At 40.9% G+C, this 17296-nt stretch overlaps 1 protein-coding gene across 6 annotated transcripts in view; it reads right to left on the minus strand.

Annotated features, from left to right (window-relative positions):
* Window positions 1-17296, minus strand: part of numb (NUMB endocytic adaptor protein) — a 150361-nt gene that overhangs the window by 29861 nt on the left and 103204 nt on the right. For all 6 annotated transcript variants that reach the window (XM_034159949.1, XM_034159945.1, XM_034159948.1 and 3 more), the window contains exons 2-3: window positions 14798-14934; window positions 3946-4020 (exon numbers count right to left, since the gene is read on the minus strand). In XM_034159949.1, coding sequence (XP_034015840.1) covers window positions 3946-4020; window positions 14798-14923 — 201 coding nt within the window. In that variant the 5' untranslated portion in view covers window positions 14924-14934. The remainder of the gene's footprint in view (window positions 1-3945; window positions 4021-14797; window positions 14935-17296) is intronic.

Here is a 17296-nt window from a genome sequence, read left to right on the forward strand (position 1 = left end):
GTATATGTGACATCTTGATAAAGGCTTCCTTCATCAAGGTGAAACGTGATACACAGTCATTTCACCTAGCCCTTGGACAAATTGAATATTGGGTGTGTTTAGATTTTAATTGGGGCCACTAGGAGGAATAGTCTCTGCAACTTTGTGTAAACAGTATCTTGACAAAGACATCATGAAAAATTGGTACACAAGGTCACCTCAATAAGATGTCAGACAAGTTTGAAGTTGGGCAAGGTTTGCTTCTATCTGTGGCCACCAATGGGCCTAGTCTTTGAAACTACGTGTTTGCAATAACAGCACAAGAACTTCATGGGTTGGCCAAACATGATACTATAGACTAATACGGTACCTTGCTGAAACATAAGTTTGAGGTTCGGCTCAGTCATTCAATTTAGGGTACATATTGCCTTTGTTTACAACTGACAATGACAACACAGTAACCATTACATGACAGCCACATTTTACCTTTGTAAGTGCATCTGTATTTTGTCATCACTGTTCACAGGCTTGTTATTCAATGGTCCTCGCAAAAAAAAAAAAAAAAAAAAAAAAATTAATGCAGCTTGAACCACCCTCACACACAACAACACTAGCATGCTATTAAAATATGACTGATGTGTTAAGACCCATGTCTGGCCACCAGAGACTGGACCCTTCATGCTAATATTCGCTGGTCCCCTCCCCTCTCGGGGTAATAATGAGGTGTTTAGCAGGCTGATGTTGAATAGATGGCTGGTGAATTTTTGTGGACAGCAAGGTTTTAGTTTTAAAGATAACTGGCCCTCTTTCTGGGGTCGCTGTTGCTTGGTGATGCAACACGGCCTTCACCCTACTGAGGAAGGCGCCACCATCTTATCTGCAAACATAGATAGAGTTCTACAGGGAGGGGTATCATTAGGAGTCTTCATCAGACCACGGATCAGGTGATTAGGGAACCTGCATGGCCTAGTATTAATGTGGGTGTAGAATCCATTAGCCTATCAGGGAAATTACTTCAGGAAATCCACTATGGTGACAATGTAGTCTATGTGTCAGGAAGGGAAATTTTTCAAGCAGTCAAAACATGTTTTTATTTTCACAAATATGAGAATGATAGTTAAAAATATCATTAAAATGCATAAGAGTATGAAGATTTTCCACCAGCCTGGTGGTCGGCTATGGGGGTAGGACCAGTAAGATTTCTTTTCATGGGGCGCAAAATCCCTGGTGGCACCTCTGCCAGTGTCCTTGCTTTAAGAGTTTTGGTACGGTTAGAGCTTACTTGTGTGAGGCAGCTTTGTTGTGATTTGGCACTGTAAATAAGATAAATTAAATTGAATTGAAATGTGGGCTTGTATGTAAATTGTCCCATCATCCCATCACTGATGCAGTGCTCATATTAGAATAAGTGATCAGCACAGAGTATACAACCCCAATTCCAATGAAGTTGGGACATTGTGTGAAATGCAATTAAAAGCAGAATACAATGATTTGCAAATCCTGTTCAACCTATATTCAATTGAAATATACCACAAAGACAACACATTCAACGTTCAAACTGATAATTTTGTTGTTTTTGTGCAAATATTGCTCATTTTGAAATGGATGCCTGCAACACATTTCAAAAAAAGCTGGGAAAGGGGGCAACAAAAGACTGGGAAAGTTGATGAATGCTCAAAGAACACCCGTTTGGAACATTCCACAGGTGAACAGGTTAATTGGAAACAGGTAAGTGTCATGATTGGGTATAAAAGGAGCATCTCACAATGCTAAGCCGTTCACAAGCAAAGATGGGGCGAGGATCACCACTTTGTGACCAACTCCGTGAAAAAAAAAATAGTCCAACAGCTTAAGAGCATGTTCTCAATGTTCAATTGCAAGGAATTTAGGGATTCCATCATCTACAGTCCATAATATAATCAGAAGAACTTTCTACACGTAAGCGACAAGGCCGAAAACCAACATTGAATGCCTGTGACCTTCGATCCCTCAGATGGCACTGCATTAAAAACCAACATCATTGTGTAAAGGATCTTACCGCGTGGGCTCAGGAACACTTCAGAAAAACCATTGTCAGTTAATACAGTTCATCGCTATATCTACAAGTGCAAGTTAAAACTCAACCATGCACAGCGAAAGCTAGACATCAACAACATCCAGAAACACCGCCGCCTTCTCTGGGCCCGAGCTCAACTGACATGGACGGATGCAAAGTAGAAAAGTGTGCTGTGGTCTGATGAGTCCACATTTCAAATCATGGAAATTTTTGGAAATCATGGACGTTGTGTTCTCCAGACAAAAGAGGTAAAAGGCCATCCAGATTGTTACCAGCACAAAGTTCAAAAGCTAGCATCTGCAATGGTATGGGGGTATGTTAGTGCCCATGGCATGGGCAACTTACACATCTGTGATGGCACCATCAATGCTGAAAGGAACATCCAGGTTTTGGAGCAACACATGCTGCCATCCAAGCAACGACTTTTTCAGGGATGTCCCTGCTTATTTCAGCAAGACAATGCCATGCCACATTCTGCACTTGTTACATCAGCGTGGCTTCATAGCAAAAGAGTGTGAGTACTAGACTGGCCTGCTTGCAGTCCAGACCTGTCACCCATTGAAAATGTGTGGCACATTATGAAGCGCAAAATACGACAACAGAGACCCCGGACTGTTGAATAACTGAAGTCATACATCAGGCAAGAATGGAAAGAATTCCACCTACAAAGTTTCAACAATTAGTGTCCTCAGTTCCCAAACGCTTATTGAGTGTTGTTAGAAGAAAATGTGATGTAACACAGTGATAAACATACCACTGTCCCAGCTTTTTTGAAATATGTTGCAGGCATCCATTTCAAAATGAGCAAATATTTGCACAAAAACAAAGTTTATCAGTTTTGAACATTAAATATCTTTTCTTTGTGGCGTATTCAATTGAACATAGGTTGAAGGGGATTTGCAAATAATTGTATTCTGTTTTTATTGACATTTTACACAACGTCCCAGCTTCACTGGAATTGCCGTTGTGTATATGTTTCATAATGGTTTTAGGAGCCGCGCTATGCTGAAAACAGCAGCAGCAGTTTGGTTCAGCCCAGCAGCGCAGCTTAACAGCGCAGATCCGTGTAACTTCCAACACTAATATTTTGGAATGTGTGGGTCTCAGAGTAAGTTTAACACTTCCCTGACATGATTTAATGTTAATTAATTTTACTGGCTCGATATCCAGGCCAGAATGGCATTTTAACATGTATTTTGCAAGTGTTTTTCTGAGTGTGTTCAGTCGCGAATCCCATTGAAAATACATTAACCCCATTAGGAGGCGTCATGTCGCTGTCCATGAAGGGACCTTCGCGTTTAGTGGGCAGCATTGGGAGTGCGGACTCTAGTAGTCATATATAACCTCTTTATTGGTGCTTCTGGCAGGGAATCTCAGAACGTGGCTCATCTTCCCCCAACCAGTGACGTCACCCACCTGACCTGCATAAATGGCGGCAGCCAGTCAATGTCAAAGCCTCTCAGATCACAACTAAAACAAGGCTTCCTGTAGATGTTTTATGGTCTTCAGTGTTTCTTGAACTATCAAAAGAATGCATTTTTTGTGTTTATTCATGCTATATATAATCTGTGGGCGTTTCTGTTCCCCTTGAAAAAAGATGGTATTTGGGTACTGTTCACTCACAATTATTACTTACAAGTACTACGAGTCATTCCAGGTTGAAACTCGGTAACAAACGGCACAATTAGCCACAGTCAAGATTTCGAGACAAACATTAACAAAATATGAGCTCAATAATGACAGATGAAGAAATGTTGTCACAAAGGAAGAAATGTCAGAAAGACTCAGAATAATATTTTTATCATATTAAAAGAAATAAATAAAGGAAAAGATGAGATGAAGAAGAAAAAGGAGAACAAACAAGGATTAGTTGTGTTCTTGGATGAACACTGATACCTAAGAAAACCTACCATCTTGAGTCGCTTGACAGCATCCTCACAGATGTGCATGCCTCTTGATTCTTCCACTTCCACATGTCCCAGGTACTACAGGGGAGAGAAAGAAAGATAGGGACAGATGTAATGCTATGACAAATCGTTCCTGTGGCTAAAAGGCAGGAAGGAGATTTAGTGTGTGAATGAGTACACACTGTATGTATAATATTGCTCACTTACTGGTGCAGTAATTTACCATTACAATGTCATTGTCTTCTTAAACTGAAGATATTATCCAGAGAAGTGTAAACAGCCATGTGAGTCAATGAAATACAGCAACTGTGTGATCCTGTGGCAGTGGTTGCAGAGGGCAAAAAGCAAGCAGATGAAGATAGAAACTAGAGTGCCACTTTCCGTGGTGTAACGATGCATTGTCAATCACAATGTTTGTTAGCGCATTAGCTTTCAGCTAACTTTGAAAACTATCAGCGGACCAATTAGCTTCCGCTACTTGTAGTTCCGCTAACTTTCAATCTGCTAACATTTTGTGCTAGCATAGCGAGTAAAGACGAACAGTAAAAAACGTTTGCAAACCCTAAAATCATACATGTTAGCTTCTGTTAGGTGTTTTGCTGCAGTCAGGCAGCTGTGAGAAGCTGAGCTTAACCCTACCCCAGCAAAAGGAGCCTGGCTGCCAGGCTGCTTAAAAAAATAAATAAATAAATGAATAAATTTAAAGTCAACATACAGTGCTCCCCATGTGTGGCAGAAGACATCACTTTGTGAAGTGTGAAGTGAAGACTTTCACTTATGGTTTCATTTATAAACAAACTAATTCCTGAGAGTATATTGACATTAACGTCAACTCTGTCATTTTTACAAAGTGAAATAACACACATATCTTTTAGTTTTAAAGTAACGCGCTAATTCTGAAGGTTTCACCATTAACAGACACATATGCCAAAAGGCATTATGAGAAAATGAGCCTCCTCTCATCACTGATTGGTTTATTTATTTGTAAAAGCCAACACACAAGTTACTGCAATGTGTGTATTGGTTTTTACAAATAAATGTGCATTTGTATCATCATTATGTCATAAAATATACAAATAGGAACCATAACATCAAGGACTACAATTCATTCTTTAGAAAAATTTGTTTCTTTAAAGTTAAAACATTCACCACAGATGACTTTCAATATCATGTGCGTGAACAATGATGAAATTATGTGTTGTGATATGTATTGTATCATGTAGCTAATGTAGGGCTACATCCTACCATTTTCTGCCTCTGGCCCATTCACTCACTCAGCATGTTCAATGACCGTAAGACATTAACGATTGCTGCTGATTCATAAGTGGGCTGAAACATGTGAAATGAAGGGCCAACAAAGTACAGGTTTTCATCGCAACCGAAGACTGCATCCATTAACTGAACTGATTAACAATACTCTGAACAGGTGGGAAGAGCTCATCATTGAATTTATCTGGTGCAATTTTCAGCTGAAATAAGTTGCACCATACTGGTCAATCGCAGCACATGGTCTGAGTTCATTGTGGACTTTGTGCTGGCAGAAACCTTTGAAAGAAACCCAATATTTGCTTTGGCCTTCACAGAACCCAGCTGAGAGTGCCTCACCATAATGACATCATTCAGATAAGGAAAGGTAATGCTGTCAGCACCAAAATACATGCACAATTTCTGGCAAAAGCTGTACAAGATAGAATTACGTGGTGAATTCTACCATTTTCCTGCATGTATCAGGATTTATTCAAAAAACTTACATGAGAGAATTTTAATTGTAACTGAAAGAAGTGAAAAGTGCTCACAATCGGACGAAGCAGGGTCACACTCTGCAGTGTGTCACTCCAAAGTTTCAACCCTGAATGCACAGACACTATTGTGCATCCAGAGCCGGATGTCCTTTCCCTTTCCTCACAGACGCACACAGGGAGTGATGCTGACCTGCACATGACACACCCACCCTGGAGCCACGCTATTTTTAAATGATGTGACGACACAGTTGTGAGTCACACCAATGGTGTATAAAAACAGATGTGTGAACATAAACATGCAGAGATGCACAACAAAATATATGTGATAAAGAAAATGCTGATTGAAGGAGGCAGCTGCAGTGATCTTTCCAACAGGGTGTAGGGCAATTTTTTTGTGAAATCCAGATCCGTTTATGGGCCCACTTGACAATTTGTTTAACCGTGCAATAATCATGCAGCAAGGGAAGATTTTGTGCACTTTAAGACTGAGTCATTCACAACTTTGTGCGATTTTGCTGTAACTACTGTAATAGTTTGTCTGCAAGTAGGACTACTATAAGAAGGACTATACTTGTATTTATGTTTCTCTGGATATGTAGGCAATCCAGCCAGGAGAGAGAGAGATACACGATAACATTTTACACTGACATCTTGCCTTCACTCTATTTGTGTTTTTTGAACCTCAAACAAAGCATTATTTAGATGGAATACATGGCAAACTGCTATTCAGAAGCCAAAGTCAGCTATACGTATTGTCCATTTCTTCACATGTACCAGACATACAACAGAATTGAAAGATATTTCTCATTATCCTAACACTACAGTTAAACCAATACGTCAAGTATTTCAGCAAATGAAGACATTTATTAATACAAAAAAAAAAAAAAAAAATAGTAGAGTGCAAACCTCTGCTAAGTTCCAATTCCAAAATTTTTTAGCTTGGAAAAATTTTTCAAGGTGAAAGTCCTATTAGAAGTGGCTTTTGTAAGCTAAAATATAATACAAAATATACATCAGAAGTGCTTGTTAATGTTAAAATCAAATATCTGCTAAATCTGCAAGACAGATTAGATGCAGATCAAACTTAATCTATTAAATGAGAGTGACTGAGGCACTTTTGATTGAGATATAATGCAAAATGAACAGCAAATGGGCTTTTCAATATCAAATTCAAATGTCCACAAAATCCACAATCTGGATCAGATTTGGTTCAAAATTTGTCAGGCGATAGTGAGTGTCAGTCTGCACCTCACTGTCAAATATGAGTGTGATTGGGGCATGTTTGAGTAAGATATAATGTAAAATATACATTAAATGGGGTTTTCAATGTAAATTTAAATGGCCATAAAATCTGTAATCTGGATCAGCTCCAGATCAAACTTTGTCAGTCAGTAAAGGATACCATCCTACAACTCTCTCAAATATGAAAGAAATTCTACCTTTTTTGAGAATTATAATTTTTTGAAAATTCATTCAATGTTAAAGGACAGGGATGTTTCTAATTTTCCAAGATTTTCCCTGACTTTGACCTTTGACCTATGACACAGAAAACAATCAGTTCTTGCCAATCAGGATATGAATCTTCTAAAAACTTCATAATGATATGAAAAATTGTGGGTTCCAGGCTGTTCACAAACAAACAAACAAGCAAGCAAGCAAACAGAGGCGAAAACATAAATACATATATAAGAATTCTCAGTGTATATGTAAGAAAGTAGCAGCAAAAAGTTTCCTGTATAAGTTAGAAGTTGTTATACTGTAAAAGACAGTCAGTAACAGCAGCGGAAAGTTTCTGTTGATATATTGTAGTAGTGCAAAAAGACTGTTTTGTAGGTCAGAGGGTTCAACGTCCAGAGTGTTTTGGGTGGCAGAGAGGAGGAAACTGGAGACCCAGAGCCATGCATAGCCACCCAACTACTGTAAGTAGCAGACAGCTCCGAGCACCCCTGTGAGAGTAGGCATGTGCATGCACAAGACTAGTAACCTGCACCATCTGTAGACAAGAAGCAGCCACGAATACTACAAACCAGCCAAGCCACAAAACAGTGCATCTGAATTCCGTACACATGGAAATAAAGCAGTCCTGTGAGCATGAGACATAGGACTGAGACCCCAGTCCCCACACTTAATAGAGACAAACAACCTATGAAATAAATAGGCCAATTCCCCCAGAACTGTTCAGCAGAGCAAAGGCTTGCAGCACCCTAAACAGCGCTGTGCTCCATGTGACTGAGGGCTGCACGGCACATTGGAGAGAGCCTAACTCAGCTGCACTGCCTCTGGCCATTCAGTAGGTGCCACACAGAGGTGGGACTGAGACAGCAACCTGAGGCCTATACCTGTCACCCAACCCCCAAGGAAAACAGATCCACCACCACCAAGGCCGTCCATCATACGTGCATGGTCACACTGCGAGCAACCATCCAGGGAGATGCCATGGGCCACCCAAGGGTGACAGCCAGAGATCCTATGAACATATGCCAGAGGGTCTATGGCTGACATCCAGGCACCCCCAGCTCCTCCATCCACGGGTAGGAGAAAAGCTCCCCCCCCAACACACACAGACATACATACCTACATACATACATAAGCATGCCCACTTGAGCACCCACCAAACCAAATTTTATTCACAAATTTTTTTAATCAATATCAACAATGATTGTTCGATTTGACAGAAATAAATGCTCAGAGGCGGTCGAGAGAATCACCCCCATTCTGCTTGCCAGTCACCACACAGTAGCAAATCCCCAAGCCATAACATTAAAGATGGTTTTCAACCACACATCCCCAATACAAGTAGCCCATATTCTCTTTTTGTACACCACCTTTTAACTTTGCTTCCTTTTCTCCTCCATCTATGACATTTATCAATCTTTGTTGTGATAGTGAAAATTTCACTGCAACTACTGCTACCCACACAACAGGGCTCCTCTGAGGCACAGAGAACAGGAAACTGTGAGTAAGAGGGGGAGTAGAGATGCAGAGGAGTAGCATGGTAGGTTGCACCAGCAGTGGAAAGCAGTGCAGTTGGAGGGACTACAAAAGTCCAAGAAGAAATGCAGGGCAGTCAGATGAGCTACTCTTTCAAAAATGTTTTTCCAGACTTCAACAGAACCCATCATCAAGGGCCAGTTTGGAGAAAATAAGCCTGAGATAGCCTGGTCAAGGATCCCACTCTTTCACTCATCACCAGATTTTCCTGACAATTCCAAACAACATTTGCACACAAAGATAATGATGGTGTAAGGCCCCGTTCAGACTGGGGTTGGAAATCTTACTGGAGTGGAATTTGGTTAGAACCCAGCACGAGCTGTATAGGTTTGTTTCTGAATGTGAACAGTGCAAACTGGAATTAGGCTGGAATTCCTTGAGGTCTCAGCGTAAATGTGGCTAGAATTCAGCTAGAGGGAGATCATGACGTCAAACTTCCTCACTATGTTTGTGCACTCAGCGTCCTTTTCACTGTGGCACTGTTCAGTACACCGACAATGGAGAGGACAGCAAACAACCTTATTTCTCTGCTGTGCTGTCTCACTATAAGAACCCGCCTGGTGCGCTCCCTTCTGTGTGTCACACAGACAAATGCTCCCATGCCCCCCCTTGTGTGTGTGTCTCACACACACACACACACCTGCACTCTCACTTCCAGACATCTAAGGAAGGTGATAGCCTAGTGGTTAAGCAGCGGGCTTGAGAGCAGAGGATCCTCTGTTCAAATCCCTGTCTGACTGGAAAATCACTAAGGGCCCTTGGACAAGGTCCTTATGGCTCAGTCACACGGCACACAACGATTCCTGAACGAAGGGAAAAAAGTAAAAAAAAAGTCACAATTCGCTGAGAAAAGGTGGATGAAAGAGCTTTATCACCGAACAGTCTGCGAAGCAAGAGCGCAAACGGGACGAAAGAAGAACTTAACAAAACCAAAGCTAACGATCTCTACGCTTTAAATGAAACACACATGGAGCCACAGCTGGAGCAGTGTGTGCCTGCATCTCTGAATTCCAGGACTCGGCGCTGGGACAGAGCTCATAGCACTGAGTCCTGGAGAAACTGCAAACAGAATCTGTGGAGATCTGTGTGCACGTCAGTGGACCACCTGCTCTGGTTCCTCGTCCAGAACAAAAGAGGGATCATCTTCATCATCAGAATCTTCATTGTCTGTCGACACGCTGTGCGCTCCCTCTTGCTCCAATTAAAATAAAAAAAAAACCTTCTGGTATGCTGTGGTCACTGCTGTATCACTGTATCATGTTCTAAGCCATATATATTGATTTATAACAGAAAACTGTCAAAAGGGGGAATAAATATAAGTGTAAAGACAATTGAATATATTAGAGCAGTAAATTGATCAGTGCATGTGAATGCGTGCATTGATTCACATGTGCAGTTATTTCTGCTGCTACTAATGCTGCATTCAAGTGCTTTTTGTTGTTGTTGTTTTGTTGTACACAACTTTTTGTTGTTTCAAGTTCAGCAGTTGCTTGTGGCAAAATAATTCATTATATCCACACAAATGATTAATTCTGGCCTATGTAAGGTGTCTGAGCCCAGTGAAGCTGACATCCCACCCAGATAAAAAAACAAACAAACAAAAAAAAATCCAAGCAAGCAGGCTGAGTTTGCCCTGTAATTTCTGACGGCACAGGAATGCAGCAGCAGCCTCAGCGCTCACAAACCGGCTTCTGCACTGTGTGAAAACATTCAGCTGGTCGAACAAAGTCAAATTAAACAATAATGTTACAAAAACTAAACAAACGATTAAAAAACCGTCAAGAACGACAGCAAAACGAAACACGGACGAATTGAGGTTTTCGTTGCCCTTTGTTCAAATTTTTCAACAGTTTAAAAATCCTGATGAAGTGCCAGCTGCAGAAACGAAGCTGAGCGAAGGTTAAACGATGCCAACGAAAGTCATGAAAAGTCCAAATTTCTTGTTTTGTCGGGGCTTCGTTGCCCTTCGTTAAGTCCATGTGACTGGGCCATTAATCCCCTAGTTGCCTCTGGTGTGTAGTGAGCACCTTGTATGGCATCAGGGTGCGTGTGAGGCATTATTGTAGAGCGCTTTGAGCATCTGATGCAGATGGAAATGCTCTACATGAATGCAGTCCATTTATCTCTTTCGGCTTGAGCTTGGACAAGTTTGTAGGATGAGCTAGATTTGAAAAAGGTCTGAATGTTATAGAAAACAGTCTGTATTGAATTCAGCTGAAGCTGGATTGCCAACCAGTCTGAACGGGTTGTTCTATATAGGCTCTGAGGCCCACTGCTGCCAGTGGGCATTGCTGATTTAATAGCGTTAAGTGGATGAGAATCTGCAACTCCCCCTCGACAGGAATGCCAGTCCAATGCAGGTTACCTCTCCATCGTAGGCCAGAACCCGTTTACAGCTGGGTGTACTGAGATTAAGTGTCTTGTCCTAGGACACAGACAAGTAACATGAGCATGATTCAAACCAGGGTCTAGATGTCACATTTTGGCCCTGATCAGGGCTTTGATTCCATTTTTCCCTCCTTTCTTTTGCTCCCTCTCTACCCCAGCATTGTTTTATTAGTTGTTTATTTTCATCATGTGTTTCTTCTGTGTTCTATTTTGCTTACCACTTTGTTTCTTTGTTACTTTTATACTTTGGCCATAGTTCAGTTCCGTTCTAGTTTTGTTCTGTCAGTTTGTGTTTTCATTGTTGAGCATTAGTTTATCACTTGTTTATTTTATTCATCTCTTTTGTGATATCAGTTATGCTGTAATGTTGGGTTTTGTTTTCTGTTACCATGTAGTCTCTGTTTTGCTTATAGTTTATATAACCACTTTGATGTCTTAGTCAGTTCCAGTTTAGTTTTGCTTTAGTATTTAATTTTCCATTTCTTCTCCGATCGGTTCTCACGTAGTTTTTCTTCTGTACTTATTATATCTCGGTTCGCTTTTAGTTCTCATGATTCATGCTCTGTCCTGGCCCTCTTCACAATTATATTATATTCTGTCCTAGGTTTCTGTTTGATCTCTGTTCTCAGTTTTTTTCCTTCACCCCATTTGTTTGTGGTCACTCCACACCCTGCACCTGCCATTGTCTTTCACTTAGTTTCTTTCTGCTTTGTCTTTCTATTCACTCTCACTCTTGACACCTGCTCACGTGTCTTTGTCTCTTACATCACTCCACTTTGTACACTCCCTTCCTCACTATCTTGTCCATGTATAATCTTTGTCCTCCAGCCACGCCCCCTTTCTAGATCATTCACCTTATGTGCACCTTGTTAACACCAGTCTATTTAAACTCCACCCAGCCACCTCACCTCTGCCATCTTGTCATCGTTTGTACACATCCTAGCTCTTTTATTCAGTCTTGTTTTACCTAGCCGTGTTTTTGAAATCTGCTCTGTGTTTTTGATTACACCTTTTGCCTCATTCCTGAAAACTGTTTGCTCGAGGCACTAACCCCTGCTTGATTATGACTGTGTGTTTGCCTAGCCGTGTTTGTACTGCACAATAAGGTCATCTAGCCTCTTTTTGTTAATCGTGAACAACATCCATGAGTTTTGAAACTTACAAATAAATACGCCCAATTGGCATAATTTGTGCAGTTTCAGTACACTCACACAGTTTTATTACGCATACATTTATCCACGTTACCCCTGTGTGCAGTCTTAAAGGGGACAAAAAATTTAATAGGTACAATACTGGTTTACAACTACAGCTTTGATGATTAATCAATTATTAAATTAATCACCATCAATTTTGATAATTGGTTAACCACATCTCTGCACCAGGCCCCAAACACATATATCCTTTGCAACAAAGTCCCATGTCATTGTTCAAACATTAAAGACCTTTATGAAAAGAGTTTTAATGGTCAATATTTACAAATGCTTTCTTAGTTACAGATAAAGTACAAATTTACTAGGGCTGCATGATATTTCTTTTCAACATCGCCATCGCGATGTGCATGTGTGCAGCTGTTACATCACGGGGACTCGCAGCGTGGCATAATACAATTAAACATGCATGTTTGCGTTTCCAAGTGATAAGGGTAAAAAGTCTGCTTTTGGGTCATTCCATATGAACTCAACCAAATTCCAGAAATAGCCCACGGTCACAGACTCAGCTTTGACTTAAAAAAAAAAATTGTGTTGTTGTCTCTACATGTATAATGAACACATGCAAAGTTTTAGGTGGAAAATCTTAAGCGTTTCTGAACTATGGGCTTTTAAAACAAATGGTGGTGCGTATTTTTGACACTTGCGAATTGTGTATGGTCCTGAGTAGCCACTTTTGGATACCAATATCTCAAACAAGCAAAGATATCTGGCTGGAATTTGCTTTCCTGGGTACTTTGGGCCAAGGCTTTCAGATTCCGTCATCAGAAAACACTGACCTCTTCTAGTTTCTCAGTTATTGATCCCCAAAGTGGTGATGTTTTTATGTGCAAAAATGGATTTTCAATTTTCAGAACTTATGAGACTGGCTTAAAAAAACAACACTTTTTGACTGGCAAAATCACAATGTGAGCAACTACCCATGGTCACGAAACTTTCAACATAATTGTACATATCTTACAATCACTTGCTCAAAAAACAGCTTGTTTTCTCACCTCATTGATATTGAATAACAAAAAAACAAAAAAAAGAAGTCGACCTTTTCTGTCGTGTGACCACTAACATGGAGTCAAACATGGAGTGTCAACATTTTTTATGTTTTCCTTCTCCAAAACAGAAAAGTGGACAGTACATACTTTCCAACTAGTCCTAAATTGGTAATAACATGGAGATCTGGGCACCGTAGTGGTGAAACATATGAGTTCATAGACGGAATGATATCAATTTCTTCTGAATTAATGTTCTGTCATGATGAGAAAGCTTATAAAACCTTGCACTTTGTCACTGTAGCTCAGGTGCAGACAACACGTGTTCTGGAATGGCAACCAGCAGGCATTCTGGTGATCAGTAGCAGACCATGAGAGAAGTCCAGTCTTCGTCTACTTCGTGAAGTTGATGGAGAGGCCATGGTTGCTCAACTACGCAACCTACAAACCATTCCTTATCATAAATGCATGAAACCTATTTTCCTGGCTGTAATTCAGCATTATCCATCTCACATGCTGGCTGCTTTGTGCCAACAACAGTAAAATGATCAGCTGATATCCTTTCCATTTTCCATCCAGAAAAATCCTGCAAGATATATATATATATATATATATATATATATATATATATATATATATAAAATCATTATAGATCTGACTTGTTATTGGGGAAAAACTGCTATGCAGATTTCTTACCTTCTCCTTTGGTGCTGGTAGTAGTAAGTGAAATAGGTAAAGCTCCTACTCATAACTCTTTTTTACTTTTACAGCTATTTGCTATAAAAGAGTGAGCTTTTCTTCCAAGTCAAGGTGAGGCATTTAAAAGTACTGTGTACGTCAACCTCAACATCAATAGTCTTCTCCAATGATCACTTCCACTAAAAACATTTTCAATTCCACTATGTTTTTTTTTTTTTTTTTTTAAAAGCAGACAATACACAAACACAATGCAGTCAAACAAACCTACACAACCCTTGATCTGCCACAACATCCAGCTCAGAAGTTTTTTATTTCCTCTTTTTCTTCAACAAGGTGAACATTTAAAGCTTTGTTGCCTAAACACAATGAAGTCGCCATTAGAACTATTGGTCAGGAGGCACAGTTCACCATTCTACTCAGTGTACTGTATGCAGAGAAACAATTAGTTTTCCTTGCCCAAGTGCAGTCAATGTAAGGCTCTGTTTTTCTTCCAACACAGGCAGCAATGTGCACTTTGTGCTTACTTTCCTTGTCATCTAAAAAGAAAGTGTATTTTGTAGATTTTGTTGCACTTTGTGACTAAATCTGGAAGTCTAGAAGCCAAATGTTAAGCAGAACTGTGCAAAAACATCCCACCGGTTTGACGATGTGTAGCAGCACTGATAAAATCTACATTCACAGCTTCCAAATAATTGTGATTAATCTCCGTGTCTTTGGGGAATCCAGAGGAGTGGAAGCTTCTCCAAAGCGTGACTGTGTCACAGTCAGTTCAGGCTTCGTGTGCATATTAAATTGTCAAGTCATATGTAAGCAGGTGTGTTTATCTGCGACGGAGAGTCACCTTGACTGCAAAGCTGCATTTGCCACTGCGAACCGCCTCCTCGTCTGTCTGCCATTGGTGAGGCCGACTTGACTCCGGCACATAGATGTCTTTCTTCCGGCGGAAGCTCTGCCGTAGCTTATTCATCACCAAGTTGCCTGAAAATGGTGAAAACATGTCTATTAATTTCAGGTAAATGTTTAGATGATGGCAGTAGCATACAAAGACGGGTATAACACTGCAAAACTGGAGAGTTGACACACACTCACACACAAAGCAATCAAAGTTATCAGGGTACAGTAAATGTTTGTAAGTAGGATTTACCAGTTCAAATGCACAGAATACTAGATTTGTGGAAAAATCTGAACAAGTTTGACACTGGTTCAAAGTAACAGAGGAATAATGCATGGCTCTTATCGTACTTGCACACAGTAAAATCTCCTCTCTTACTTTCACACACTATTTGACACAAACACCTGTTGTATCCATTCAGATCAATGTGCTGAATGCGGGTCAAACTGTTTAACTACCGAGATTGTGACAGCCCCGCTATAGTCGAATTTGTCCCACCACAGTTTCAGAATCTCCTAAAAATGCTTGTACAATTCTTGTAAGATAAAAGCTCTAACATTGCTCTCCATCAGCATGTCAGTCAGTCAGCCACGCCATCTCCATCTGTTCATTACTTTGTCATCCTGCTCCCAGACAAACGCCTGTGAAAACATTACCTCCTGGGTGGAGCCAACGATTCACTTATGATGCATTATAATTCGTTTATTGCTGCTGTTAGCTGACTGATAGATGTTTGGTTGAGGGGGTTAAGAAGGTAAAGGGCCTGTCACAGTGGCGTATTCGTAGACCTGCTCATTGCGGCGTTGTTTCATTTAAATACGCCCAAAACACGCGCATACTCAGCCTTTAACAGTGTTTGTTCATATACTCAACAAAAATATAAACGCAACACTTTTGGTTTTGCTCCCATTTTGTATGAGATGAACTCAAAGATCTAAAACTTTTTCCACATACACAATATCACCATTTCTCTCAAATATTGTTCACAAACCAGTCTAAATCTGTGATAGTGAGCACTTCTCCTTTGCTGAGATAATCCATCCCACCTCACAGGTGTGCCATACCAAGATGCTGATTAGGCACCATGATTAGTGCACAGGTGTGCCTTAGACTGCCCACAATAAAAGGCCACTCTGAAAGGTGCAGTTTTATCACACAGCACAATGCCACAGATGTCGCAAGATTTGAGGGAGCGTGCAATTGGCATGCTGACAGCAGGAATGTCAACCAGAGCTGTTGCTCGTGTATTGAATGTTCATTTCTCTACCATAAGCCATCTCCAAAGTCGTTTCAGAGAATTTGGCAGTACATCCAACCAGCCTCACAACCGCAGACCACGTGTAACCACACCAGCCCAGGACCTCCACATCCAGCATGTTCACCTCCAAGATCGTCTGAGACCAGCCACTCCGACAGCTGCTGGAACAATCGCTTTGCATAACCAAAGAATTTTTGCACAAACTGTCAGAAACCATCTCAGGGAAGCTCATCTGCATGCTCGTCGTCCTCATCGGGGTCTCGACCTGACTCCAGTTCGTCGTCGTAACCGACTTGAGTGGGCAAATGCTCACATTCGCTGGCGTTCGGCACGTTGGAGAGGTGTTCTCTTCACGGATGATGCGAAGGAGATGTGTTGCACTGCATGAGGCAAATGGTGGTCACACCAGATACTGACTGGTATCCCCCCCCCAATAAAACAAAACTGCACCTTTCAGAGTGGCCTTTTATTGTGGGCAGTCTAAGGCACACCTGTGCACTAATCATGGTGTCTAATCAGCATCCTGATATGGCACACCTGTGAGGTGGGATGGATTATCTCAGCAAAGGAGAAGTGCTCATTATCACAGATTTGACTGGTTTGTGAACAATATTTGAGGGAAATGGTGATATTGTGTATGTGGAAAAAGTTTTAGATCTTTGAGTTCATCTCATACAAAATGGGAGCAAAACCAAAAGTGTTGCGTTTATATTTTTGTTGTGTGTACTTGCAGCTGCGTGTGTTCGCGTTTTAATGTGCACACAGTTGTGTGTGCCATGCACCAGTTTCAGTGCTATTTTCTGCCTCTGTGGAAGTGCGCTCTGTTCTCTACTGCATGGTGTGGCTCAAAAAAGTCATTTAACAGTCATTTTCTTTATGCAGCGAGTGTGCTTTTATTTTAAAGAGTCACAGCTCTGATTAGACAAACAGAGAGAGAGAGAGAGAGAGAGAGAGAGAGAGAGAGAGAGAGGAGAGAGAGAGAGAGAGGAGAGAGAGAGAGAGAGAGAGAGGCTTTTACGAAACGATGCAACACAGTGAAACAGTCCTCATATAATTAGTCCAGTATGATAAAGTGAAGCAACGATCTTGCAGTATTTATAGCTCCAGAAGAACAACAGGAAGATGTGAAGTGGCGCACAGTACCGTGTTGAAGCGTGGGCGGGCTCACAATAGCGGACAGTAGCATCGCG

The sequence above is a fragment of the Thalassophryne amazonica genome, chromosome 19, assembly GCF_902500255.1.
Source record: "Thalassophryne amazonica chromosome 19, fThaAma1.1, whole genome shotgun sequence".
Taxonomy (NCBI): Eukaryota; Metazoa; Chordata; class Actinopteri; order Batrachoidiformes; family Batrachoididae; genus Thalassophryne; species Thalassophryne amazonica.